Here is a 27,917-nt window from a genome sequence, read left to right on the forward strand (position 1 = left end):
AAATTAGAGACGAAAGCTTTATCGAAAAGACGGCTTCTCTGATTGGTTTCTCGTGGAATTAATCACTGTTAAAGTTTAACCGGCTTTTGTGCAACCGATATTTCAATCAAATAGTAATAGGAACCAATATTTCCTCTATTAGATCTCTCCAATCCGACTCTAAATTAATAGTCTGACTATGCCAGTATAATCTACATTAGGTCTATATAGGGTCACATTATACTGATATATGTCTTTCCCTCTTGCATACGCCAATACCCCTTGAAAATTTCATGCTACAAGGGTTTCTTAGATCGTTGATATCTCAGCTCCTATTCAAGTTATCAACTTGAATTTGATATAATTTTACTAAAAATATAATTCACTATATTTGTTGTTATATTCACTTTTATTGTCAACGTAAGCGTTCCGGAGTTATTGCGATGTAAAGTGAAAACAAATTCAATTGCATTCCTCAATACCCCTTGAAAATGTCACTCTACAAAGGTTTCTTAGATCGTTGATATCTCAGCTCCTATTTAAGTAATCAACTTACTCATCTTACTAAAAATATAATTCACTATATTTGTTGTATATGCACTTTTATTGTAAACGTGAGCGTTCAGGAGTTATTGCAATGTAAAGTAAAAACAAGTAGGATTCTAGCTTTGCAGGAGTTTCGTTAATCGTTAATGTCTCAGCTCCCTCTTGAGTTTTCAATTTGAATTTGATCTCATCGTATTGAAAACAAAATTTCATACTATTTTGTATTTCAATATAGGAGTGAATTATTATATGAACTATATATTTCAATATATAGTTTTATAGTGAATTATTATCCAATACATTTTTGACGTCAATGTGAACGTTCAGCAGTTATCGCGAAATAAAGTGGGAAATAATTTTCAGCCTCAGACTGTGACATTTTTACAAATAAAAATGTCAAGAATGATTTGATGAAAGCATGTTTTAGATAATCTTGTAGCCCACTTCATAAGCTTTAAATTGATGTATAATAACCCATGGTTTTGACACTTTGAAATTGAAAAAAATTATGTTATTGTGCGCTATACAAGATCCTTCGGCGCTTGGGTTATCTGAAAAAGGCTTTGTGAAGATTTTTCCGTGCCAGAATTCAAAGTCCAGAATCATACTTCTCTGCCACCTGGTGCTAGTAATTAGTATTAAAATATTCAAAACCTGCAAAGTGTTTCTATCTAGCGGTAGAAAATACAACTAAACTAGAATCAGTTGTTAGAAATCTTGTATAATCGATATAATTATTCGATATAAACTTAACTCGACTATCAATAAAGAATCGATCTTCAACTCGATAAATCGCTCAACTAAAGTTTAGCAATTTAGTAAAACCCGTTCAAAATTGTTTTCAACTCTTTTTTGTAGATTAGATTAGATGTTACATATTTTAATGCTACTAGATACTAGATTAAATCGTTACAATAATTTTCCTATTTGTTTTTCATACAACCTCCATCAATTTTATAAGGTAAGTAAAAACTACTTTCACTTAGCAGCATAACCTCCAAAAATAAAACGGTCATTTTAGGATTGTACTGGTTTTCAACTGCTATTTCTTTTATTTTTCCATCAGAATATACATTTTACTATAACATAAAGTATACATATTTATGAATAGATAGAAATTATTATTTTTATACCATTTGATTTAATTTTAATATTAGAAATAGCTGTTTCAAAACTAACCTTATTCTATAGAATGGACGATTCTAAATTATAATGATTTGTATCAACTATTATTAAAGATATTATGGGACTAAATTTTTTTAATGAAAGAAGAAGAAAAAATACGTGTCGGTAACTGAATAACAATTCTAATCAATGAAATTTAATGTTATTAATATTAACAGCAAATTTTGAATTTTGTCCAACCTATAATACTATCATGTTTTTACTAGCACCATAGAGTTGTAGAGTTATAGAGTTGCTGCTCTATTCTCTACAGGTCACAAATTTGAAGCATGCTAAATAGAGTTGTCATCGGTTTTTGAAATTGCTCGATAAGAAAGATTCCGATTTCAACTTGTTCGATTAATGATTCAAGAGTTCAATATTTATTTTATTGTTTTTTTATTGTTATTGTTTTACAAACTTCAATTTGATATATTTAAATTATAATTTGTTCTACATTTTTCCCATTATTGGAATACTTAATACATAATCGGGGAGTCCGATCTCACTAGGCATCAAACCTGCATCCTTGTAGAAACCAATCTGAAAAAACAAACCAATTCAAACTTTTTTTTGAAAAAATTGGAAACCCCAATGGGTACTAAATTTGTAAAGTCTCATTTAGGTATTAATAATTAAAGTTTATTTATTTATTCAATCATTCAGAATTATACAACTTACAGAAAAGTACCACAGGCTAACTTATGCTTAAAACGGTTCCAGTTATAATTTTCACTACCTATCTTCAATTTTTTCAAAAAAAAAATCCAATTTTGGGAAAAAAATAATTTTGAATTAGAACTCAAATGTATCAAATTTGAATAAAAATTCTAATTCCATCAAAGAGCTAACCATTACTGCTGACCACATTTTCTTCTGTATTTAATGCTATTGATGAAGTTGATAGGAAATCTGGAAAATATCAAAAATGTGCCAGTTGTTTGCCTGAAAAATGTTGAGAATATTTTTAAATGGAGCTAACCATAATTACTGCTGACCACATTTTCTCCTGTATCTAACGATATTGATGAAACCCTACCTACCAAAGTTTGATGTGACTATCAAACCTTAAGTGATGAAGACTGAGCAAGTCTGAGGGTTGCTCAGTCTTTATCTGGTAAGGCTTTGTTATATTAGGTTGGAAAATGCTTGGTTAGAGGGGAGCTCAATGGTTGGGCTGGACTGCATTTGTTAGTTCGAGTTAGGCTTTGTTGGGTTGGGGATAATAAAAAACTCAGGTTACAAAGGTTTGGGTTGAAAAAGGTTAGGTTAGGGGAGGTTAGGTTGGAAAGATTTTGCATAGAAAGGATTTGGTTAGGAGGCATTAGCTTAGAAACACTTAGGTTGAGAAAATCTTAGGTTAGGAGATACTTAGGCTAGGAAACTGTTGGGTTGGGAAAAATTAGGTTAGAAAAAGCTTTGGTTTGTGAAAGCTTAGGTTATGAAAAGCTTTGGTTGGGGAAAGCTTCGATTGGGAAATGCTTAGGTTAAAAAAAGCACAAGTTAGGGAAAGCTTAGGTTGGGGAAAAATTGGTGAGGAAAAGCTAAGGTTGGAAAAATCTAAGGTTAGGGAAAGCCTATGTTAGGAAAAGATAAGGTTAGGAGAAGCTAAGGTAAGGAAAAGCTTTGGTTGGGGAAAGCTTAGGTTAAGAAAACCTTGGGTGAGGAATAAGCTTAAGTTGGGAAAAGCTCTGGTTAGGAAAGCTTAGGTTAGGAGAAGCTAAGGTTGGGAGAATCTAAGGTTGAGTGAAGCTTAGGTTAGGAAAGCTTTGGTTAGTGAAAGCTTAGGTTAGGAAAAGCTTAGGTTAGGTTAGGAAAAGCTTAGGTTAGGTGGGTTAGGTTAGGTGGGTTAGGTTAGGTTAGGTTAGGAAAAGCTTAGGTTAGGTTAGGTGGTTAGGTTAGGTTAGGTTAGGAAAAGCTTAGGTTAGGTTAGGTTAGGTTGGTTAGGTTAGGTTAGGTAGGTAGGTTAGGTTAGGAAAAGCTTAGGTTAGGTAAGGTTAGGTTAGGAAAAGCTTAGGTTAGTTGGGTTAGGTTAGGAAAAGCTTAGGTTAGGTTAGGTTAGGTTAGGAAAAGCTTAGGTTAGGTTAGGTTGGGTTAGGTTAGGTTAGGTTAGGAAAAGCTTAGGTTAGGTTAGGTTAGGTTTGGTTAGGTTAGGTTAGGTTTGGTTAGGTTAGGTTAGGTTTGGTTAGGTTAGGTTAGGTTAGGTTAGGTTAGGTTAGGAAAAGCTTAGGTTAGGTTAGGTTAGGTAGGTTAGGAAAAGCTTAGGTTAGGTTAGGTTGGGTTAGGTTAGGAAAAGCTTAGGTTAGGTTAGGTTAGGTTAGGAAAAGCTTAGGTTAGGTTAGGTAAGGTTAGGTTAGGAAAAGCTTAGGTTAGGTTAGGTTAGGTTGGTTAGGTTAGGTTAGGTAGGTAGGTTAGGTTAGGAAAAGCTTAGGTTAGGTAAGGTTAGGTTAGGAAAAGCTTAGGTTAGGTTGGGTTAGGTTAGGAAAAGCTTAGGTTAGGTTAGGTTAGGTTAGGAAAAGCTTAGGTTAGGTTAGGTTGGGTTAGGTTAGGTTAGGTTAGGAAAAGCTTAGGTTAGGTTAGGTTAGGTTTGGTTAGGTTAGGTTAGGTTAGGTTAGGTTAGGTTAGGTTTGGTTAGGTTAGGTTAGGTTAGGTTAGGTTAGGTTAGGAAAAGCTTAGGTTAGGTTAGGTTAGGTTAGGTTAGGAAAAGCTTAGGTTAGGTTAGGTTGGGTTAGGTTAGGAAAAGCTTAGGTTAGGTTAGGTTAGGTTAGGAAAAGCTTAGGTTAGGTAAGGGTAGGTGAGGTTAGGTTAGGAAAAGATTAGGTTAGGTTGGGTTAGGTTAGGTTAGGTTAGTTAGGAAAGCTTAGGTTAGTTAGGTTAGGTTGGTTAGGTTAGGTAGGTTAGGAAAAGCTTAGGTTAGGTTAGGTAGGTTAGGAAAAGCTTAGGTTAGGTAGGTTGGGTTAGGTTAGGTTAGGTTAGGTTAGGAAAGCTTAGGTTAGGTTAGGTTGGGTTAGGTTAGGTTAGGTTAGGAAAAGCTTAGTTAGGTTAGGTTAGGTTAGGTTAGGAAAGCTTAGGTTAGGTTAGGTTAGTTGGGTTAGGTTAGGAAAGCTTAGGTTAGGAAAAGCTTAGGTTGAGAAAAGCATGGGTTAGGAAAAGCTTTGGTTGGGAAAAGTTAAAATTGGGGAAACCTCAGGTTAGGAGAAGCTTAGGTTAGGAGAATCTAAGGTTAGGTAAAGCTTAGGTTAGGAAAAGCTTTGGTTAGGGGAAGCTTTGGTTAGTGAAAGCTCAGGTTAGGAAAAGCTTAGGTTGGAAAAGCTTTGATTAGGGAAAGCTTTGGTTAGTGAAAGCTTAGGTTAGGAAAAGCTTTGAGTTAGGAGAAACTTAGGTTAGGAGAAGCTTGGGTTAGGAGAAACTTAGGTTAGGAAACTGTTGGGTTAGGAAAAGATTAGGTTAGAGGAAGCTCAGGTTAGGAAAAGCTTTAGTTAGCAAAAGCTTTGGTTTGTGAAAGCTTAGGTTGGAAAAGCTTTGGTTGGGGAAAGCTTTGGTTAGTGAAGGCTTAGTTGAGGAAATCCTTTGAGTTAGGAGAAACTTAGGTAAGGAGAAGCTAAGGTTAGGAAAAGCTTAGGTTGGGAAAAAGCTCAGGTTAGGAAAAGCTTAGGTTGGGAAAAGCTTTGGTTGGGAAAAGTTAAGGTTAGGTAAAGCTTGGGTTAGGTAAAACTTAGGTTAGGAGAAGCTAACGTTAGGTAAAGCTTAGGTTAGGAAAAGCTAGGGTTGGGGAAGCTTTGGTTAGTGAAAGCTTAGGTTAGGAAAAGCTTAGGTTAGGAAAGCTTTGAGTTGGGAAAAACTTAGGTTAGGAGAAGCAAAGGTTAGGATAAGCTTAGGTCAGGAAAAAGTCAAGTGTTAGGGAAAGCTTAGGTTAGAAGAAGCTAAGGTTAGGTAAAGCTTATGTTAGGAAAAGCTTTGGTTAGTTAAAGCTTAGGTTAGGAAAAGCTTTAGGTTGGGAAAAACTCTAGTTAGGTGAAGCTAATTTTAGGAAAATCTCAGATTAGAAAAAGTTTAGTTTAGGAGAGATCTGTTCTTGGCCCAGGCTCAGTAAGCTTTGGTCATACTTGTTCAGGTTAGTAATTATTTGACTTGATTCAAGAGTTCTGTTGTGTATTTTTGAAAGAATAAGAACTCTCAGTAGAATTATTTCAATGATCTTTATTGAACACTTTATATTATTGTTAAGTCGAATACGATACAGAATAGAAAATACTAGAACAGGTGAACAGCGCCTTATGAATGTGTCTGTCTTTGTGTTTCAAATTCAATGCCTGTCTGATCTTTTTGAATGTTGTAGTGTAGAAATGTACAATGGATAATAATTTAGATTATAATGCAAATGTTTGTAATATTCATATCATATTCATGTAAAATAAATGTTGTTGGTAATAAATTGAATCAGTGTTTTCTTCATTTCTGTGCAATATTTTATGTTGACTACTCTGTTTAGGCGGTAGTTCAAATATATATATAACAAGTTCATTCAATTAAAATGTATCATTGTCATAAGAAAATGTGATTAAGAGTAAAGGTTTGTACATTGTCCACCACTTCTTCAACTCCTAGTTCTTAACATTATAGTTCTTTCCATACTCAAAGAGTCTCCACTATTGAAAAATCTCTTTATCTTAACTCTTGAATCCTATCTCAATGTTCAATTGTTCTATTCAATCATCTTAATTACTATAAATATAAATGACTTGAACCTGACATAAATTGACCAGAACCTAATTGTTTTTTTAATGTTTAAATTAGTATTTTAGGATAGAATTTATATTACCGACACCTATTTTTTCTTCCTCTTCAATTTAAAAAAAATTGATTGATATCTTAAAAAATAGTTGAGATACAATTTATTGTGAGATACAATTATTGTTAGTCACATAAACCAAAATTACCAATTTCTGTTCTGTTTCAGGGTCAGCTTTAGAAAGTTAATGTTAATTTAATGAAAAACTCCCAGAATAATATCTATTTCTATTTAATTCATCGATTAATCAATTATATTGTATTCCAATGTCCATGCTTGCCTGTAGTTACCTCTTCAATCACTTTCGAAGAAGTTGAATTGATGCGAACATTCATTCGAGCAATCGCTTATTTTGAAATCTTTAATTCGGCCATAAAATATGAGTCAGCTGTGCTATTGGCTTCATTAATCACAGTTCATTCTTCATTGTTTACATAACATCATTCTTCATTGTTGAGTCTCACTTCAGAAATTCAAACTGTTTTTTTTAATGTTTTAAAAAGTCTTTCAAAATAAAATTCATAGAAGCAACACCTATTTTTCCTTCTTCTTTCATAAAAAAAAAAATTGAGTTGATACCTTCAAAAATAGTTGAGATAATAATATATTTAGAATCGTCCATTCTTCAAAATAAGGTTAGTTTTGAAACAGCTATTTCTAATATTAAAATCTAACTAAATTGTATAAAAATAGGCTAGCGCGCTTTATTTTTTCCTCCTCTTTTATTTAAAAAAAAATTTGAGTCGATATCTTCAATAATAACTGAGATAACAGGGGGAGCATGCCGGCTAGAATTTTGCCAGTTTCAACTTTTAATTCTTCAGAAATATCATCGAACTAAATTTATGATTTATTCGACTGTATTTTAGAACAGAAGACAGTAGGCCTACCGTTATCCTAGAGAAATTTTAGGATAAGAAAATACTTCATACTTCTCTCCTTAGTCATGACCAGATAACTGGATTGACTGTGTCAGAAAATGGACCTGACTTGGTCCTTGTCGTAGAGTTGACATAAAACTATGTCCGTAATAAACACTTATTTACGTTTATAAACTTAGTCAAACATATAAATATTATTACAAATATCCCATGGTAGGCCTAGAAAACGTTCATGTTCCTAATTTCATTGTTCAAGCCGATAGCATAGAGAAAGGATAGTACAAGAAGATATACCATGGTATAGGGCGTTTATGTTCCTATTTTCAATGTTAATTCAAGCCGATAGTCCTAGTAGTTGTTTTTGGTGAAGCCATGTGACGCTGTTAGTCTCTTATACTGTGTCGTTCTTAAAGTCTCACCCAAACAAAACAGTAATAATAGACAGTAATCGTCTTGAGCTGACAAGAAATCGGCTTGAAATTTGGAACATAAACGACCTATTACATGGGATTGTGTGCAAAGGCACATTACAGTGTAAACAAATTTATGGGTGATAATTTGAATTTTTATTGAGAGCGTGAGCAATGGATCGCTGCCATCTGAACTGTTACAATTTTTTTTCATGTGTTTTGTACGTGTTTTGATTTTTTGTCGCCATCGATCCCACAATTGTTAGTAATGTATGAAGCTAAAGGTATTAAAGGATATCTTCTTATGCTATCTTTTTTCTATGGCAGTATTCAGATCTATACCTGTTCTCCCTCTCTCATTGCTATGCTTGACAATTAAGGAATAATATTTCTGATAAACACCAAACATGAAATATTTTCAAATACTTGTAGAATAGTTCTACAATGCAGTGGCGGATCTAGAATTTTATTTTGGGGGGGGGGGGGGCTGAACAGGGGAAAAGGGGGGGGGGAACCAGCGCCGACGCCTCTAGGGGAAACCGCTAAGTCACTGTATGTGCGTCCTCTATAGTGCGCGTTTGTTTCAATGAAACCAGATAAACGGAGCGGGCAGGCAATGTAAATGTAACTAAGATATTATACAAAGTATTAAAACGTTAACGGATATCATACAATTGAAGACGTAGTAGTGGAATTAGGTCATTCTTGCCAATGAATATACTTTACCAGCTTCAAACTAATTATATTTGTATAAAATTTACATTCTTACAAAAAAAAATTTAGGCGTTTTGGGGGGGGGGGCTTGAGCCCGAAAGCCCCCCCCCCCCGTAGATCCGCCACTGCTACAATGGAATCTTTTCTTTTTCCTTTAACCGGCGCTACAGCCGTAGGTGAGCCCTGGCCTCCTTCACAACACCCTCCATACTTTTCTGTTCATGGATCTTTCTTTCCACCTTCTCACCCCCATTTTTCTCAGGTCATCCATCACTTGGTCCACCCATCTGTTCCTTGGCCTACCTTTTTTTCGTCTGCTGTGCAACTTGCTATTAAATACTATTTTGGGCATTCTAACCTCACTCATCCTCAACACATGCCCCAAACCAAAGACCTTAAAGAGATATAGACCCACAATGCCATTGGGGTATTTTAGCACGAGATATTATATCTATATATCTGTAATGTTATAGATTACAAAGGCATTAGTATGTAATAATATTGTAGGTTGCCCCCTCAATGGCCGATTTTAATTCCAAGTACGACACTAGCGCTGCATGTGAGTCTATGCATCTTTAAGGTCTTTGCCCCAAACACCTTATTCTTTGGGCCTTAACGAAGCATACTATTCTACAATAATTAAAGAATGATATTCCTGATTGAACACTAAACATTAATCTTCATTGAATACTTGTTGTAGAATTGGTCTATAATCAAATACAAACACAATAATATGTTGTATTTACCATTATCACTTCAGTTGTAAGCCTCAATCTTATAGTGGGAACAGAACTATCAGCAAAAAAGTAAACACAGCATGTCAAGTTTCTTCCCCATATTGATATCATTAAAAATTAATGAGTAGCTATAATATCACAAATTATTTGTAGGCTATAATTATAATCAATTATAAATACATTCCTTACTATTAATTAATACATACACTCCAAATAACTATAGTGAAGTCCACGTTATAATGGCAGTGTTTGATTAGCAATGGTATTGCTACCCTTGTCTATCATTCAACAAAGCGGATAGCACTATCTCTTTCTCAAATAACTTTTTCTAAGTTTGACCTAATGACGCAATCTATCCAGGAAGTGCTGGTCATGGATGGAGAATACTGAATTTCTCACTTTGCACTGTGGCCAGATCGTATCTTAACATTTACCGTATTAATCAATCAACAAAATATTTCATCTTAATTATGAAAATTCATTATGTAATTATTGAAAAATATAATTATTTTAAACGAGAATGAACCGTTAATATTACATCAATAAACCTGTATCAGCTACCGTCTATAGGAGGCATTGACAAGACAGAGGATCGACAACGTTGTTCTTCTTTCTTTCTCCACTGCCATTATAACGTGGACCTCACTATGGTAATGAATATTATTGACAGTAGCATGTCCTTAACCAATAACCAATCATTCACACCTTACCAGATAAAATTTATAAAACAATTGTTTTATTCTCTCTGACCTTAGACAGAAAAATATCTTTTAACAATCCTTCCTTTATACACAGAAGTTATTTCATTGATGAGAAATGTTACATGGTTTGTATTACCATAGGAACTACATTACTGTAACTTATCTAAAAATATTTCTTTTATTTTCAGATGCAATAGCCTTCAACCCACTCTCACTTTCCAAACAAATGCAGGATAACTCGAAACCCATTACGACATCATGGATTTTGGGGAGTTTATGGCCTCATGGGAGCCTATACCAAGGGCAGAAGAAGATAATCAACCAGCTCAAATCTCTCAACCAATCACAAACGTGCCTTTATCCCGGTCTGGTCACCACGATAACTGGGTAGACCCACAGAGGTTCTCTGGAAACTCGAAAGTTTTGGGTGATGATTTTGGAAAGCCTGTAGTTGATTCCAGAGATGTTTCCAATAGTAGAGGGATAGATCCTGAGGGAGATGTTCCAGGAATTCCAGAGGATATCCCCAAGGAAAATACAAACCCGGAGGAATGTTCGAGAAAACTGAAACGAAAAGTAATGGTACTACCACCGTCCGAAAGCTATCGCGGATTTTGCAATATCGACCAAGTGACAACCGGCGCAAGGAAGCAACGGCAAACTGTCAGTCCCCAAAGGGTGACAGGGGACCTTGTGACGTCATCACAGCCAAGGTCAAGCAAGCAGGTCAAGGTCATGCGATTGGTGTCTCCTGAGAGGACTGCTCAGCAGGTTGGGGGTGAGTTCTGTCGTAGAGAAACGATGTAAAACAGGTCCTACATATTCTTATTACGTGTGTGATGGTTGTTGATTGTAATATCGTAGAGAAAAGATAGCTGCGTTTACACCAAAGTTATTAACTAAATATTCAATTTCCGTCCTTATAGATTCTATTAAATTGAACGGAACTCGACAACACATATGTTCATCATGTGTTTGATAAGTTATGTTCAATCTAATAGAATCTGATGCGGTGTGCGTTTGCCTTCAGTCTCTATAAAGACCTAGAATATGAATAATTACTGATATCATTGTAAACTGTAGTCTAAAACCAGTGCAAAGGACTGCTTGCTTTGTTCAGAATTTTTATTTCATTGGTTCTTATGTGAGAGTTCACACATGGGCAGACTGCAAATGTATGAACTTTCTCATAAAAAACAATTTGTTTCATCACTGTTTCTGATTTTAAACAGAAAAGAGTTGAGTATCATTGGAAAGCAGGGCTTGATATTTTAAGACTTTTCCAAACAGCTGTGTAAATATTTACATAATTCAAATAACCTAACTAGTAAAATAGTTTGTTTTCAGTTTATTCAACTTACTTAACTTTATTTTGTCTGAAAATAGTTTGTTCCTTATCAAATAATTGGTAGATTTTGGTCTGAAAGAAAAGATAGCATGAGAAAATATTTCATGGTATAGGGATACGTTTATGATTCAGTTTTCATTGTTTTTTCAAGCTGATACTCCTTGTAGCTCTTTTTTGTGAAGCTATGTGATACTGGTAGTCTCTCATACTGTGCCGTTCATACACTCTTATCAAGTCAAGACAATCAACAAGATTAGACAATTAGTAATCGATAATAATTGGTTTGAAATAACACACAAATTTGGAACAAAAACGCCCCACTTAAACCATAGGATCCAATCATATTATGGTATATATCTTCTCATGCTATATTTTTTCTACGTTATGGTTCACATAACTCCATTCACAAACTTAGAATTATAGGTCTACATATCAAATAGGTAATTTTTAAACTATTTCCCAATTATCTAATAAAATATCTAATTATAAAAAAGTAATATTTTGATAATTATTTATAATAAAAAAAAATACTCGTATCATTTATTTAGCGTATGGCAGATACACAGAAAATATATAGCTAATCAGTCTCAAATGCCTGGATATACACTGTATATTTCCAAATTCTTTGAGATGTTGTGTAGTTTTTTGTCAGGAGAACATAAGTTTGTCTGACCGCCATTTGCTAGTCCATTCAGCGTTACCCAATGTGCACCATTGAGGCGAACTAGCGTTACATTCATAATTAAGTTGAAAATCTGATTTGTAGAACAATTTTGAGGTTAAAGAAGGTTGAAACTCAATTTTCACAGTATTTTTATATAAACAAAATATAATTTTCACTCGAATCAAATTCACTTTAAACTGATAAGCTTTGGTTGAATGGAAAGGTTTAATGTTATAAGAGAATTGAATAGAATCAGTGCCTTCATCTTGACCATGGAGGGTGCGAATTTAGGGCGCAGCCGGCCCTCTCTAACACTCAATCCTGAACTGGGTTAAGATATGCGGACAGTTGTATGTTAATATCACCATGCAGAAAAGATAGCATAAGAAGATATTCCATGGTATAGGGTGTTCATGTTTCAAATCTCAAGTCGACGTTTTGTTAACTCAAGCCGATTACTGTCTATTATTAATCTACTGTTTTGTTGGGGTGAGAGTGTAAGAACGGCACAGTATGAGAGACTACCAGCGTCACATAGCTTCACAAAAAATAAACCATTGGACTTTTGGCTTGAGTTAACAGTGAAATTTGGAACATAAACGACAAATGACCTTTACCATGGGTTATCTTATTATGCTACCTTCTCTCTATGATTCAACTCTATACCATTTTTAGATTATTAGGTACTCTGTATCATTATTCTTTTATTCTTTATTGATTCATACAATAAGAACATCATAAATAATGATAGGGAGAGAAAAAATAAGGTAACCTTGTGTTATACCTGTCCCAAATTTAGATAAGTTCACACATAGTCCAAAATTGGTTAAGTCTTGTAGTTGTTCTTGTTAAGACTTGGGCTATTGAATATTTATGTATCATTTTAACTGTCCAGAATTTAATAATAATATCGAGTGTCCTGGCTGGCTCAGGTCTGGTGTCAGAGGTTTCAGGTCGCTATCAATAAAATTTAATCTTTCTTTTTCAGTCAAGAGTCGAAAAATCTGCACACTTCAAACCAGTCCAGCTAAAGAGTTTAATGTTAAAATGATCAAACCGTCACCTACTAAAACCACCGAAACCGTTGAAAATAAACACAGACGAGATGAAAATTCAACAAAACCTTACAAACGAGATGATAATTCAACAAAACCTTACAAACGAGATGATAATTCAACAAAACCTTACAAACGAGATGATAGTTCAGCCAAGTCAACATTCTCCTCTGGTGTAACCCAGCGAAAACCGGTTGCAACTATGAAGAAAGTGATGAAAATATCATCTTCACAGGAAAAACACGAGGATTTGGACGATCATTTTAATAAACTGATGAAGGAAGCCAAGGCAATTAATAGTCAAGTAGAAATGATTAGGGGAAGCGTGGATGCTTGTGAAGATGGGGGTGAAGAGGTGAAGAAAAGTCAGCCGAGAGCTGTGAAGAAATTGGCAACTGCTAGTCCTCAGAAGGCGTTAAGGAGGAAAAGTACAGGTGAGTACAAAATTTATTCCTAAAATGGAACACTAGAATATTGGCTAATAATATCACAAATTTCTTGAAAAGTTACATACATATTTCAACACCTATAAGGTCCACGTTATAATGACAGTGATGAAAGATAGGAAAACAACGTTGCCGATCCCTTGTCTTGTCAATGCCTTCTATAGACGGTATATTATATTTTATCAAGCAAGAGATTATATTCTCCAATAATAACTTCATAATGAATTTTCATAATTAAGATGAATTATTTTTTAATTGATTATTAATTCTACGTTGTTGAAAGACGATCTGGCAACAGAGCATAGCGATAAAAAGATAGCGCTATCCGCTTTGTTGAATGATAGACAAGGATAGCAATACCATTGCTAATCCAACACTGCCATTATAACGTGGACCTAAATATAGTTCTTTTTCGTGAAGCTATGTGACGCTGGTAGTCTCTCATACTGTACCGTTCTTACACTCTCACCACAACAAAACAGTAGAAATAGACAGGCGACAGTAAATGGCTGAGCTAGCAAAAATCGGCTTGAAATTTGAGACATAAACGACCTATACCATGGCATGTTTTTCTTATGTGCCGTGCTATGAATTTAGAAAGTTAATTTTGAATTTAGAAGCACACACTATATAACTTAATAAAAGGGATACTTGATAAACATACCTAGTGCTAGAGAACGGGAAACCAGAAATGACAAGAGAGACAACGAAATAGAGAGAGAAGGTATCAACTATATTGTCACCTCTTACAGTTAAATTCAACAATAAATAAAACAAAGAAGTTACATCATGAAAACCGAAAATAAAATTACTAAATTTAGAAAGTTATCTCTGATATACTTAATTCGGTAATAACCTACTCTGTATGCTCTACATTTGAAAACGTTTTAGATTGAATCATAAAAGCTTAAAGGACTCTAATTTCAAAAGAGCAATTATTGAAAATTATCATAGATATGTCTCAGAAGTTAATCATAAATGACAATTAATATTTTAAGAAAAGATCCACATAAAATTCATAAAATTCTTAGAACATTAAATATAGAACACACTTGGAAACTTAAAAAACACTATCAAAACATTATCAAATATTAATGATCCCCAATAATAACTATTCTGTATCTTTATATCATGAAAGCTGCAAAGACAAACATTCCTCAAGTATCACATCATGGAATACTACCTTGGAAAAACTATTCAAAAAATATATGTCATCAAAACAAATTTAGAAAAGGTTAGGGTCCTTGAAACTTCATTTGATCCTTTACAACTTTAAGATGAGAATTATTTTAAAACATTAATTTAATCAATAAGGGACCTTTAAAAATCATATACTCATTCAACTTTTAGTAGTTCAGAAGATTATAATTATTTATAAATTTAAAGAAAACTGAAATTCCCAGCTGGATCCTTACAGAGAAAATATGGCCTCACATTTCAATGTAAAGATACTACCGAAAATCTATTAGGCCTACCCAAACCAAATTAATAAAATAAATAATCTATCTATCCCCAATAATATCTCAACATTACGATTTAACAAAAAGTCTAATTCCGCACGTTTTAATTGATTGAAAGTCTGTCGTCACTAAAACCCATTTTGTCACATCCGGAGTTCCTGGGACGTTCGTTTAATTTGGAAAAAGTTGTTACCTCATAGCCGTTTCTTCAATTTGAATCTAGGTTCGGTGATCGAGCTCTACACGTCCAGATGGACAGGAGACAGCATACCCCAAGCTTCTAGGACGGCCATCGATTCAGAGGCGTCTCAGCGGCTTAAAGACACACGTTCATGAACCCGTGAATTGATGGATTCGTACGTTGATCCCATACTTGATGTTCCCGTACTTACACCGCTGTTAGAATAAAAAATAAACTAGGATAATACAAATTAACTTAACTTCAGTTATATAAAAAATCAACCTATCTTAGGTTATATAAAACTCAAATCAATACTTATTACTTTAAAACATAAATAGACATTACCTACTTCAATCTCTTGATTCAATAGAATAGAATTTATTTGTAATCAGGGTTATGCCCTATACACAAAGCGATGAGTCCATAGTTATTCCATAATAGGCCTACATAATTCACAAGTTGATTGAATTACTTTTCATAACAAGGTATTTCGAGTATTGTTGTTAGTTTAGTCAGTTCTCTTACGTAAATTACATATATGGTGTAATTTTAAAAGAATAAATTACATGATAGGTGTTTCCTAAATAATCAAGAAAGCTTTTCATTAGAATCAAAAAGACAAATAAAATCTATAACAAAAATACTGATAGAACTCATAATAATATACTATAAACATCAGTCAATTTGGATTTAAACAACAGTAATTGAAATTTAGGTTAATAGCTTCCTCTTCAAAAATAATTTAAAATCAAAAATATCATTCTCAATTCCTTCTTCAGAATGGTACTCTACATTTCTACATATTACACTCAAATGCATCTATCACAACAAATTTAACACTCTGATGGAAGCTTTCATCGATAATCATTTCCTTAATTATTATTATAAATCTATGACGTACCTTTAGTAGCGGTTATAGGAGGAAAATCTCCATTGTGAGGTGACAATTTGATACTCTCTCTCTCTCCTTAATTAAAGCAACTCCTGAGGCAAAAAAAACTAAAAATGCTACTGGAACAAAAGGTTCCAGAGCCAAATACTAAAAAGGCCTAAAGCTGGCATGAGAGCCATGATTAACACAAAGTTCTGATCAGACTACATTTAGTACTTCTTATGTCGGAGGACAGACGCTGAGTGAATGCACTTCGCTTTTCTCGTATTGCCGGAGAGCTGCAAACGGCCTCACTAGATGGGAAGCCAACCAACGCCAACTGTGATTGGTAGCCACTATTCTCTAGAAAAATTTCCACCAATAGAAAGGAACGTTACAACTACAATTTAAGTTACATTCTCCCACCAAGTGACAGCTATTTTTCCTTGACAGCTATAAATTCCTTGCCTTATAAGGTTGTGAACCAGACTGATATTCTAGGAAAATCGTTGATCTTCCCAGTACCACAACTTCTACACACACACCTATAGAGTCGACACTACACAACGCAGAAAAGCAAGGGTCATGAACTAGGCTGTTGCTCCAGGAAAATCGATGTTATTCTTAGGATCATAGCTTCTACGCACACACTTACAGAGTCAACACAACACAACGCCGAAAAGCAAAACAGCAAAATCCATTTTCACAACAGGCTAACTTCTCAGGCTAATTCACATAATTCTCATCACTCACAATTGTAACAATAAATATTGTTACACTTAGTACCTTAATACCTTCTTCTCCAGCCTTTACCCTCACTTGTGTGGGATCGATGACGTCATAATACAAAACACTACTCAACAAATGCTATACTTATAATTATTATTTAACGAAAATCCTAAATAAATGCTGCAAATCACCCCGAAGACCTCTGCTACTGCAGACATTGACAACAGGGTTCAACAGCTAGATGGAAATTCCATGAAAACTATTCAGGAATGCTTACCCTTACACCAAACTGACAATCTCTGGATAGCAGCGCTCATTTTATACGAAGCCACAGCGGCCAACCAGTTACAGATGGAATTAAATAGAGAATGCATTTCCCGGGCTGGCAACTAATTTTTGGATAGTAGTTCTCATCGAATCTCCATCTAGCTGTTAACCCTGTTGTCAATTTCTGCATTAGCAGAGGTCTTCGGGGTGATTTGCAGCATGTATTTAGGATTTTCGATAAATAATAATTATATATCAATTAGCATTTGAATAAATGCATTCTCTATTTAATTCCATCTGTAAATGCTATACTATTACACATGCTTCTTTGGCTCAACTCACACTTACGGGACTCAGGTCGAGAGCATGTGTTTTCAAATGGTGACACTCAGACCAGTCGACTCCAGTCTCCGCGACCTCGCAACTGTGAGACTGAGTCGAGCGTCGACTCTACATGTTGGTCGAGCTTGTGATGCTTCGACTTGAGATGCGTAGTACCGTGCATTTTTAATAAAAGCGAGGTTATGTTTCATGAAAGTGATGTTCTATAATTTTAGATAATACAATAATAGGAATTAGAACAGTAATATATTCATAATAACTATTATAAAAACTTGTTACATGCCCAGAAGTGACGAATTGGATTTTATATTTTCAATAATGTGAGGTTAGAAATGGAGTTGCATGGAACTGAAGTAGTGACAATGAGCAAGATAGACGTAAAGTCGAGAGACTGGAGTATCCTCGTCTGGAGTCGTACGATTCGAGTCGAGGTAGTGTGATTGAGCCTTATGCTATGCTTATTCTCTCTATGGTCTTCTTTTTGTTTTTTCATGTTTCAGTATTTTCTTTACTTTGTACTGTCTCTTTAAGAACTCACAGCTAGCGCACAAGTCAGACTTTGCTGGTTGTGCCAAAACATTATAATGTATTATACTTAATTTACATTTGTCTTTTGTATATATTATTTTGGCGAAATAAATATTCGAATCTATTTTTATTGTATAGTTAGGCTATCTAGCTCTCTAATAATATTGTATTTGAAAATGATTCACTTATCCACTGTCACATAGAATAGAATATTTATTTTGCCAAAATACAAGATACATTAGACAAATAATGTACATTCATTGTATTATGGTTGAATAAATAATTAGTTATATTGTGATGACTTGGCCACTTTTATATGTATTGTATTATTTTATCCCGTTCGTGTATAAGCCAGTTCTTTCCTTTATTATAGTATAGATGATCTATTGTATTATGGGCTGAATAAAGAGAATAATTACGATCCTTCAACCTCACAGATCGAGACAAGGATAGCGCCAAGGACGACCAAAAGAGCGAGAAAGATAAGAAATACGACCGAGATGCGGCTCTCTCCTATATGAAGCAGAAGAAGTTACAGATGAAGGAGAAGCAGGCGAGAGAGATGGATAGAAAGCGGAGTGAGGAGGAGAGCAGGCAACACAAGTTGCAAGCGTTGCAAGCAACGCAACTCAAGTTGCTACAGAATGCGCTGAAGAGGAAGGATGCTACGCAACAGGTTAGTTAATCAATCAATAAATTAAGGGTTTTGGAATTGAATAATTAATCAATTCATAGAGCAGGCAACATGAGTTGCTATCATCGCAACTTAAGCTGCAAGCAACGCAACTCAAGTTGCTACAGAATGCACTGAAGAGGAAGGATGCTACGCAACAGGTTAGTTAATCAATCTATTGAGGGTTTGGAATAGAATCATTAATCAATTCATAGAGAAGGCAATATTAGTTGCAAGCAACGCAACTCAAGTTTCTACAGAATGCTCTCAAAAGGAAGTTTGCTACTATAGTGAGGTCCACGTTATAATGGCAGTGTTTGATTAGCAATGGTATTGCTATCCTTGTCTATCATTCAACAAAGCGGATAGCGCTATCTCTTTCTCGCTTTGCTCTGTTGCCAGATCGTCTTCGAACAATGTAGGATTACTTTACTCTACTTTACTTTTCTTGTTCGTGATAATTATTAAACTGCATTAAGGGAGCAACGATCCCGCAGTATATGACACGTCAAAGTTTAATCTAATATCTACCATCCTCCATATTTCAACACAACAGATTTCACATAACACACATTAATCAAACATTAATCAACAAGGAAGTCTGCTAACCTGTAAGGACACAATACTATAAGGAATTCCCTGAGTGTTTTTTGAACTCCTTCAAGCCATCAATTTCTCTCATGTGAGATGCGATTGAATTAAATATTTTCATTCCCATATAAAACGGGCCACTCTCCATTGATTAATTGACAATTGATTAATAATCGATTAAAATAAAATATTTCATCTTAATTATTAAATTTTTGAAAAATATAATTTCTTACTTGATAAAATAGAATTGATTATTTAAACGAGAATGAACAGTTAATACAGTATTACATCAATAAACCTGTATCAGCTACCGTCTGTAGAAGGCATTGACAAAACAGAGGTTCGGCAACGTTGTTCTGCTATCTTTCTTCACTGCCATTATAACGTGGACTTCACTATAGAATTAAATCCTGTCTGGCATTTATCTTGTTTTGTTTCTTTTGTCTATCAAATAAATGAATTAAAAATTCCTTCATTAAAGACATTTTTATTAATTTTACAGGTCCGTCGCAACTGGGAAGGACCCGTTAATGGCGAGAGCTCTCCCCCACCCCCCTTGCCTGTACATCGCACCAATTCGGACGCTCGTATCAAACATCGAAAATCCAACTCAGATGATCTAAACCCTCCAAAAACTTCAAATGACATCAAAAATCACCCTGAAAATATCGAAGCTGGTCCTAGTTTTATGTCTGCTAATGAAGATAATCGTGTGATCCAGGCTAGGAAATCGAAATCTATCAGGAAAAACAGAGAAAACAACGAAATTGGTCCGAGTTTTGTGGGTATCAATGAAGGAAATGTGATAGATCTTCCTCAAGAATCAAGTGATTCGAGGAATCTTCATGTAGATCATCCTCAAGAATCAAGGGATTTGAGGAGTCTTCATGTGGATCATCCTCAAGAATTGAATGATTTGAGGAATCCTCCCGTAGAATCGAACATTGGTCAACAAATTGCTGGAAATCTAGAAGCCGGGCCTAGTTTCATGGGAGCTATTGATGAAAATTTGGATATCCCTTCGAGAAAACTTAGTACCGGTGGAAAAAGTAGTGAAAATTGTTCAAGTTTTGTGGCAGTTGGTAGTGAAAGTTGTCTGAGTCCATCTAGAAAAAGTGGGAGACGAACTTTTGAAATTACTGAAGGTGGACCAAGTTTTATGGGGATAAATGGAAGTGAAACCTGTATTATTCCTTCCTCCAAGGTCGGTAGGAGAAATTTTGAAAATTCGGAAGCAGGTCCCAGTTTTGTGGGAATTAATCAGGGGGCTCATGTTAATCTTTCAAGAGGTACGGGAAATGGGTGGGGAGGTTCAGAAAATGTGGAGATTTATCCTGGTTTGGTTAATGGGGAGACTTGTAGGCTAGATTTGAAAGAGCTAGGAGATCCTGATGGAGTGATGAATTTTGAGGATGAAGTTTCAAGAGGTCCTTCAGTTTCAAGGGTGCCTTCGGCTTCAAATTCTGTGTCACAGTTTAATCAAGTTTCAAGACGTCCAAAATCGAAGGAATCCATGTTTGATCATCGGGGAATTTCGGGAAACGGAGCTTCGAGACGTTCAAATTCGAAGGAATTTATTTTTGATCATCAGGGAGACAATGTACCTGTGAGAAGCAACGAGAGAGGCAGTATTGGAGGAGCTCTCAACGAAACTGGACCACAAAAGAGAAACGAAAATGATGACAAAACGGAGATAAATTCCAATTCCTCCGCTTCCTTCATCCCGGTTTACGAAGATGAGATGAGGGTAATAACTGAGGAAATAAATCATATCGAAGCTGTGTTGAAGGGGATAGTGGGCAGGAATGATACAGCGGGGAGCGGAGGGGATAAGAATAGGGGAAGAAGGAGAATGGAGGAAGAAGAGGGGAGGAAGAGAGAGGAGAAGACTGGTGGAAATGCGTCAAAGGTTGCGAAAAGTGGTGAGTTGAACTTTATGTTTGGTTTTAGTGTTTGATTTTTATGCTTAAGACTGGTTTCCGAGAAAAAAAAGTATTTTTCAATGATTAAATAATACATTTTCTTAATGATGTCTTATTATTTAATCTACTTCAATTCCTCAAGACAAAAATTCCACTCGTTATTTTACTTTCAATCTTATCCAATTGTTTCCCTCAACCCAGTTCCACTTCTAAGAAGTCCGTTGAGCTCTTGATCACCAATTCCGACTCAATAATCAATAATTTAGGTGTTTCATTGTGTCTTAACCTCCTACTCTGATGTATCTGTAGACACATATAATTCGTTTTTAAGAAGCTCACTTTTATGCTGAGGGTGATGCTCACATGAGCTCTTGTCTTGTGCGTGGGCTCCATGATTCATGTTTGTATGATGCATTATCAAGAATTCTATGTTGCTGCTAGTTCTCAATAGAACTTGCACATTCTCTAAGACTAAAAAAATCAAGTCCCCTTCATTTCTGTTCCAAGTTTGAAGTTTTTTCACTAATTGAACCAATCAACTAGTGATCAAACTAATTAACTAGTAATTACAATGATTACATTTATTGTTATATTACATTGTTATTCTGGACTCAACTAAGTTTATAATGTTGTTGCTCTTGTTTTTCTCAGGAAGCTGGTGTGAGCTATTGAGATCGAAAAATCACTCACGAAAAGAGAGAAAAAATCAGTATGATGAAGAAAACGATTCTTCTGATCTGCCTCACACTACAACACAGGATGACTCTATCAGTGGAGGTCCCATCAATGTGAGTTTCTACAAAATTTCAAGATTATTATTTGTCAAGTTTATTCTTGCAATATTGCATGCATTGCTACTCAACAATTTCAATTGATTCATACAATAAGCACATCATTTAAATGTTAGGGAGAGAAAAAATAAGGTAACCTTGTGCTATGCCTCTCACAAATTTAGATAAGGTTACACATATTCCAAAATAAGTTAAGTTCATTTAATAGGTTAAATAGGTTTTAGATGGGCTAATTGCTGTTCGTACATTGTCACATGTTAAGGTGGGTGCACACAGATCTTCATCGGACGGATCGGAAGATTAGATTTGATGCATTGTTTTCAATTGGATCCGCATCGTATAGGTATGCGCACTCCAATTGAAAACAATGCATCAAATTTAATCGACCGATGACGAACTGTGTGCGCCTACCTTTAAACGGATTTTCAGTTTATACTGGATGAAATCCATATTCAGTCTCGTTTGCTATAATATGGCTCATTTTGAAATTAAACCATCAGCTGATTCAATCGATTTTAGGCGTTTAATGTGCAATCGGCCCTAAGTATCTTTCAAATATCAAGCACAATGAATTTCATTTTTGTCTTGTTTTTGCAATCTAGTCTGAAAAGCCTAATAAGCAATTAGGTTATATACAGTTATGAACACAATCTTGTAGCAGAGAATACATACAGAATGTAAAGTATCGATTTAACCAATGCATTTTCATTACGCCAAGACTTGAGTGCACCAATACCACGCCACATGATCGCGCCATCTTGTTAGAAATTAAAATTACCGCTACTGTTACAATGCTGAACTTTCTTTCAAGATGGCGGATTTTGGCGTCAGGATAACAGCCGACTTCCCATTCTGTATGTATTCTGTGCTTATAGTATGCACCATCTCAATTTCAATTCTTCATTCTTCTCAATTGTCCTTATTTCAGAAGGCTATTGTATAAATTAATCATCTACCTGTAATTTTTATGATAATTTGGTTCTTTCTATCAATAAGAGTTGACAGTTTCCATTTTAATATTGAACCCCGTTCAATAAATAATTTAATAAAGGAAAGAACTGGCTTATAAACGTACGGGATAGGAAAATTATGTCTGACGCATCATCAGGTCTGAACTACTGGACTGATTCACTTGAAACTTTGCATATACGTTCTTAATTAACCGAGGATGGTTATGGGCCTATTTCCAATTGTTCTAGATTTCAGTACGCCAAGTTTTTAATTAGATCCTTGCGGAGCACGGGTTACTTGCTAGTATTAAATAAATTAGACTTATTTGACAGACTTTAGCTTGTAAATAGGTCCAGTATAACGTTCACAGTGACTGTCATTAAATTTTCAAATTAGTTCTCAGTTATAAATATAGGTTCTTCACAGGTTGTTCCACAGTATATTCATTTTTCACATTGTGTTCAAATACTTGAATTGAGGAGAGCTGCTATAGTGACGCTCCACGTTTTAATGGCAGTGTTTAATTAGCTATTGTATTGATATATTTGTCTTTTATTCAACAAAGCGGATAGCGCTATCTCTTTCTCGCTTTGCTCTGTTGCCAGATCGATTTTTAATAATGTAGAAATATGATTAATTAACAAATTATTTTATCTTGATTATGAAAATTCATTATGAATGCATTGAAAAATATAATTTCTTGCTTAATAAAATATAATTGATTATTTTAAACGAGAATGAACCGTCAATAAACCTGAATCAGGACTTCCTATATACCGGACCTGCGCCTACAAAAAAAATGGCCGCCGTATGTGGTGGCCGGCATTGATATTTGAAACGGAAACTAGATGAACTGAGATTTCGACAAACTGAGATGCTCTCTAACAGCTGATTAGTGATTTTTTCTCAGTAGGAATTTCTATAAGACCACCACATACGGCGGCCATTTTTTTTCTAGGCTCAGGTCCGGTAGTATATAGGAGTTCCTTCCTGAATGAACAATGAACATCAATAAACCTGTATTAGCTACCGTCTATAGAAGGCATTGACAAGAAAGAGTATCGGCAACGTTTTTCTCCTATTTTTCTCCACTGCCATTATAGCGTGGACCTCACTATAGTCTGAAAAGCCTAATGATCAATTAGGTTTTATTCAGTTATAAACACAATCTTATATATAGTATGCACCATCTCAATTTTAATTTTTAATTCTCATCAATTGTCCTAATTTCAGAAGTTCCTTCACAGGTCGTTCCACAGTGTATTCATTTATTAAATTGTTTCAAATACTTTACTTGAGGAAAGCTTATGCAGTAGCGCCATTGGATGCGAAGGAACTATTTTGACTAAGATAAACATATTAACTGACTAATAAATAAATAAAATAAACTGATAATGATGAAAGTTTTATTAAACTTTTATGTCTCAATTCTGTTCCTTCGTATTTTACAGGAATTAACTGACGAAGAAAACCTCTATCAACTGTCTTCACAACAGCCCTCAACTAGACCACATCATCAGCTCAACATTTCAACAAAACTTGAAGAAAAAATCGTCCCCGAATACATCAAGGCTTTAGACCGTGAACCCAATCCTCTCAACTTCATTACCGCTTATAAGAGTAAACTAGATATGCTCAAACAACAACGGGACAGAGTTGGTGCTGAAGAAATGTCTAGAAACAAATCAGCTGATCGGGGGAAAGAAACAGCTGATCGGGGGAAGGCTTCTAGAAACAAAACAGCTGATAGAAAACAATATGGGAATGAATCAGCTGATAGGGGGAAGACGTCTAGTAATAGAACAGCTGATTGTGGGAGAATATCTTGGAATAAATCAGGTGATAGGAAGGATAGAATTGGAGGAGGTTTTCAAGGTAGTGACTTCAAGGAGAACCTGACACTGCAGGACCTTGAGACTGGTTCAAGGAGTGGAGATTTTTCAAGGAGGAATCAAGGAAGGATGTTTCAAGGAGTGGAAGAAGGTGTGTATCCTCTCACAAGTGAATCACCGGAACTAGTTTCCAGACAAGATGGCTACTATCAACCGCTCTCCATGAACGATTTGAAATTGAACTTTCCGCCCAGTTTGAAGAGTGATGACACTACTACATCCGGGAGGAATTCTGAGTGTTGTGAGTCTGAGGATATTTTAGTTGTGAATGAAAATAACAGAGGTGGTTTCCTCATAAATAGTGAGAAATTGTTCAAGGCGAAAAGTGATTCACAACTGGAGAAAAAATTGCAGCCCTCAATCACAACAGATCTGGTCAGATCGTTGACACTGGGGCACAGTTTGGCAACACTGGAGGTTGTAAAAAGTGCCAACAGTGGAAGTGGTAGTTCGTTGAGTTTAACAGCGCCCAACGATTGTGTCCGTATGGGTGGTACTACTGGTTGGGACGGTGGTAAAGTGGGAAAGGTTGGTAACACTGGTAGACAAGAACGTGGCTACACTGGTAGACGGGAGAATGAAGCTGGCAACACTGTTGGGAGGGACAACGAAGGTTTGAGACAAAGTGGTGGTGCTTGGAGCGAGATTTTCGGCCGGAATGAAGTTGGCAACACTGTTGGACAGGAGAAAGACGGTTCGAGGGGTACTTGGAGGGAAATTGTCGGCCGGAATGAGGTTGGAAACAGTGGTTTGAGGGAAAATAGTGGTGCGACGGTTGGCAGCAATGATTTGGCGGGATTTGTTGAGCCAAAACGTGTTTGTCGTGAGAGAAGCCGCCCCGCCAAAGCTACGTTGCCAAGTGGTGCTGGCAGGGAGGCGGCTGGTGGAATGATGGAGATTGGAAATGTGGTGAGTGATTACTTCAATTGTTTGATCTTGTTTCAAAATAATTAGGTTCTAGTACAAAGTGAAATGAAATAAATGAAAAAATACGTTCTATTCTAAAGTTGTGTTTACATTGAATGCATATATTATGTGCAAGTGCACGTCGACGAGAAACAAAAATCGAAAAGTGCCATTGAAACACGTTGTGACTTGCATGTATCTGCTCACACTGAACACCACCAGCAAGTGCACGCGTTCGGTATTAGTGTTCCTATTACTGCTTTTTTCCAGAATTTGTATCTTATCTTTGTCTTGGTACTTGCACATATACGCATCCAATGTGATCACACCTTTAAGCTGCGTACAGATTTACGCGCCGCGAACACGCTAATTTCACTATTCATCAGCTGATTATACATGTATTTGTACATAAACTGTAAGATACAGATATGAAAACCTTGGCATCAGCTGGTTAAAAGTGAATTGCTCGTGTTCACGGCACGAAAATGTGTACGCACCTATAGATGACCTTCATACAGAATAGCCGGGGGATACCAATTCCAAAACTCTGTAGCTACTCCATAAGGTTCACATTATTTGCGATAGTAATATTCACTTCTAATTATTCCGGCATTCCTAATAAACAACATCAGGACTTCTCATTCAATTAACGCTGACAATTTGACGTGGATTCCACTATAGTGGCGTTGCTATCAGCTTAGTTTGAACAACACATTAAACTTTCTGGTCCGGTTGCACAACAGCCGGTTAAATTTTAACCGTAATTAACTTTACGAGAACCAATCAGAAAAGGCTTTTTTGAAAAGACGGCCTCTCTGATTGGTTTTCGTGTAATAAATCACGGTTAAGAATAAACCGGCTTTTGTGCAACCGGCACTGATTGAATGTACGTGTAAAGTAGATACAGTAAGTAAAACGTATAAAATGTTTATTTGTAAGCTATCTATAATATACAAGATAATATACTAATATTATAATTTACAACTATTATGCTTCCAAGGCTAGACGCACACCAGTTAGTCAAGACAAGACATGATCAGACACGTTTAGTCACAATACTTCACATAGTTGCTTATGACGCAACTCACACTGATTCTTCTTCTTCACGTGCCTGCTCCGTTTCGGATGTTGGCGATCATAATGGCTATCCTGATTTTGTCGACGGCGCTACGGAACAGCTCTGCAAATGACTGGTGAAACCATAGCCTCAGATTTGCCAGCCATGAAATTCTCCTTCTGCCAGGTCCTATTTTTCCTTGAAGGATCTCTTGCAGAAGTCTGTTGAGCTATTCCTCATAATGTGGCCGAGGTATTGGAGTTTTCTACTTTTAATGGTATTCAGGAGCTCCGGTTCTTTATTCATTCTCCTGAGAACCTCTTGATTAGTAACTTTTTGCGTCCAGGATATTTTCAGCATTCTTCTGTACAGCCAGAGTTCAAAAGCTTCAATCTTTACCATTGTTTCTTTTGTGAGGGTCCATGCTTCTACCCCATACAACAGAACGGAGAACACATAACAACGCAATAGTCTCAATTTAGTTAATAGAGTAAGGTCGTGACTCTTGTACACCTTACTCAATTTATTGAAGACAACTCTTGCTTTTTCTATGCGGCATCTTATTTCTTGTGTGTTATTCCATTTCTCATTGATGATGATACCCAGGTAGTTATAGTGTGAGACTCTTTCTATTGCATTTTGATTAATAAACAATTGTACTCCACCTACATTCTCCTTGCTTATTACCATGAGCTTTGTCTTATTAGTGTTGATTTCTAAACCATATTGCGAACACTTTTCCACCACTCTGTCCATCAACTGTTGCAAACCTTCAATGGAGTCAGCAAACACAATAGTGTCATCTGCTTACCGTATGTTGTTCAATCTTTTGCCATTCACTGATATTCCTCCATCTTGATCTTCCAGTGCCTCTCCAAATATACGCTCCGAATACAGATTGAAAAGGATGGGCGACAAGATACATCCTTGTCCAACACCTCGCAAGATTTTCACCTCCTCTGTCTGCTCATCTCCCACCCTCATAACTGCTGTCTGGTTCCAGTACAAATTGATGATGATGTGCAGGTTTCTTGAGTCAATGCCACTGTCTCTGAGCACTTCTATCATTTTATCATGCTTGACACGATCAAATGCTTTCTGATAATCAATGAGACATGCAAACACATCACAATTCACGTCGCGACACCTCTGGAAGAGGACCTGCACACCAAACAGAGCTTCTCGCGTTCCAACAGCGTTAAGGAAACCGAACTGATTAGGAGAAATTTGCTGCTCACACAGTTTGTAGATTCTCTTATGGATTATTTTGAGAAACAATTTCAGTAGGTGGCTCATGAGTCTTATTGTTCTGTAATCGT

General features: G+C 35.7%; 1 protein-coding gene across 4 annotated transcripts in view; it reads left to right on the forward strand.

Moving 5' to 3' along the window:
• Nucleotides 1-1,309: 1,309 nt before the first annotated feature.
• LOC111054655 overlaps nucleotides 1,310-27,917 on the forward strand; it is a 66,917-nt gene continuing 40,309 nt past the window's right edge. For 3 of the 4 annotated variants that reach the window (XM_039430121.1, XM_039430123.1, XM_039430124.1), the window contains exons 1-7: nucleotides 1,310-1,486; nucleotides 10,113-10,702; nucleotides 12,925-13,425; nucleotides 18,253-18,491; nucleotides 19,582-21,001; nucleotides 21,653-21,789; nucleotides 24,195-25,544. In XM_039430121.1, the coding sequence (XP_039286055.1) occupies nucleotides 10,183-10,702; nucleotides 12,925-13,425; nucleotides 18,253-18,491; nucleotides 19,582-21,001; nucleotides 21,653-21,789; nucleotides 24,195-25,544 (4,167 nt within the window). In that variant the 5' untranslated portion in view covers nucleotides 1,310-1,486; nucleotides 10,113-10,182. The remainder of the gene's footprint in view (nucleotides 1,487-10,112; nucleotides 10,703-12,924; nucleotides 13,426-18,252; nucleotides 18,492-19,581; nucleotides 21,002-21,652; nucleotides 21,790-24,194; nucleotides 25,545-27,917) is intronic. The other variant, XM_039430122.1, reaches the window with a different exon arrangement.

Source organism: Nilaparvata lugens, chromosome 6 (assembly GCF_014356525.2).
Source record: "Nilaparvata lugens isolate BPH chromosome 6, ASM1435652v1, whole genome shotgun sequence".
Classification (NCBI taxonomy): domain Eukaryota; kingdom Metazoa; phylum Arthropoda; class Insecta; order Hemiptera; family Delphacidae; genus Nilaparvata; species Nilaparvata lugens.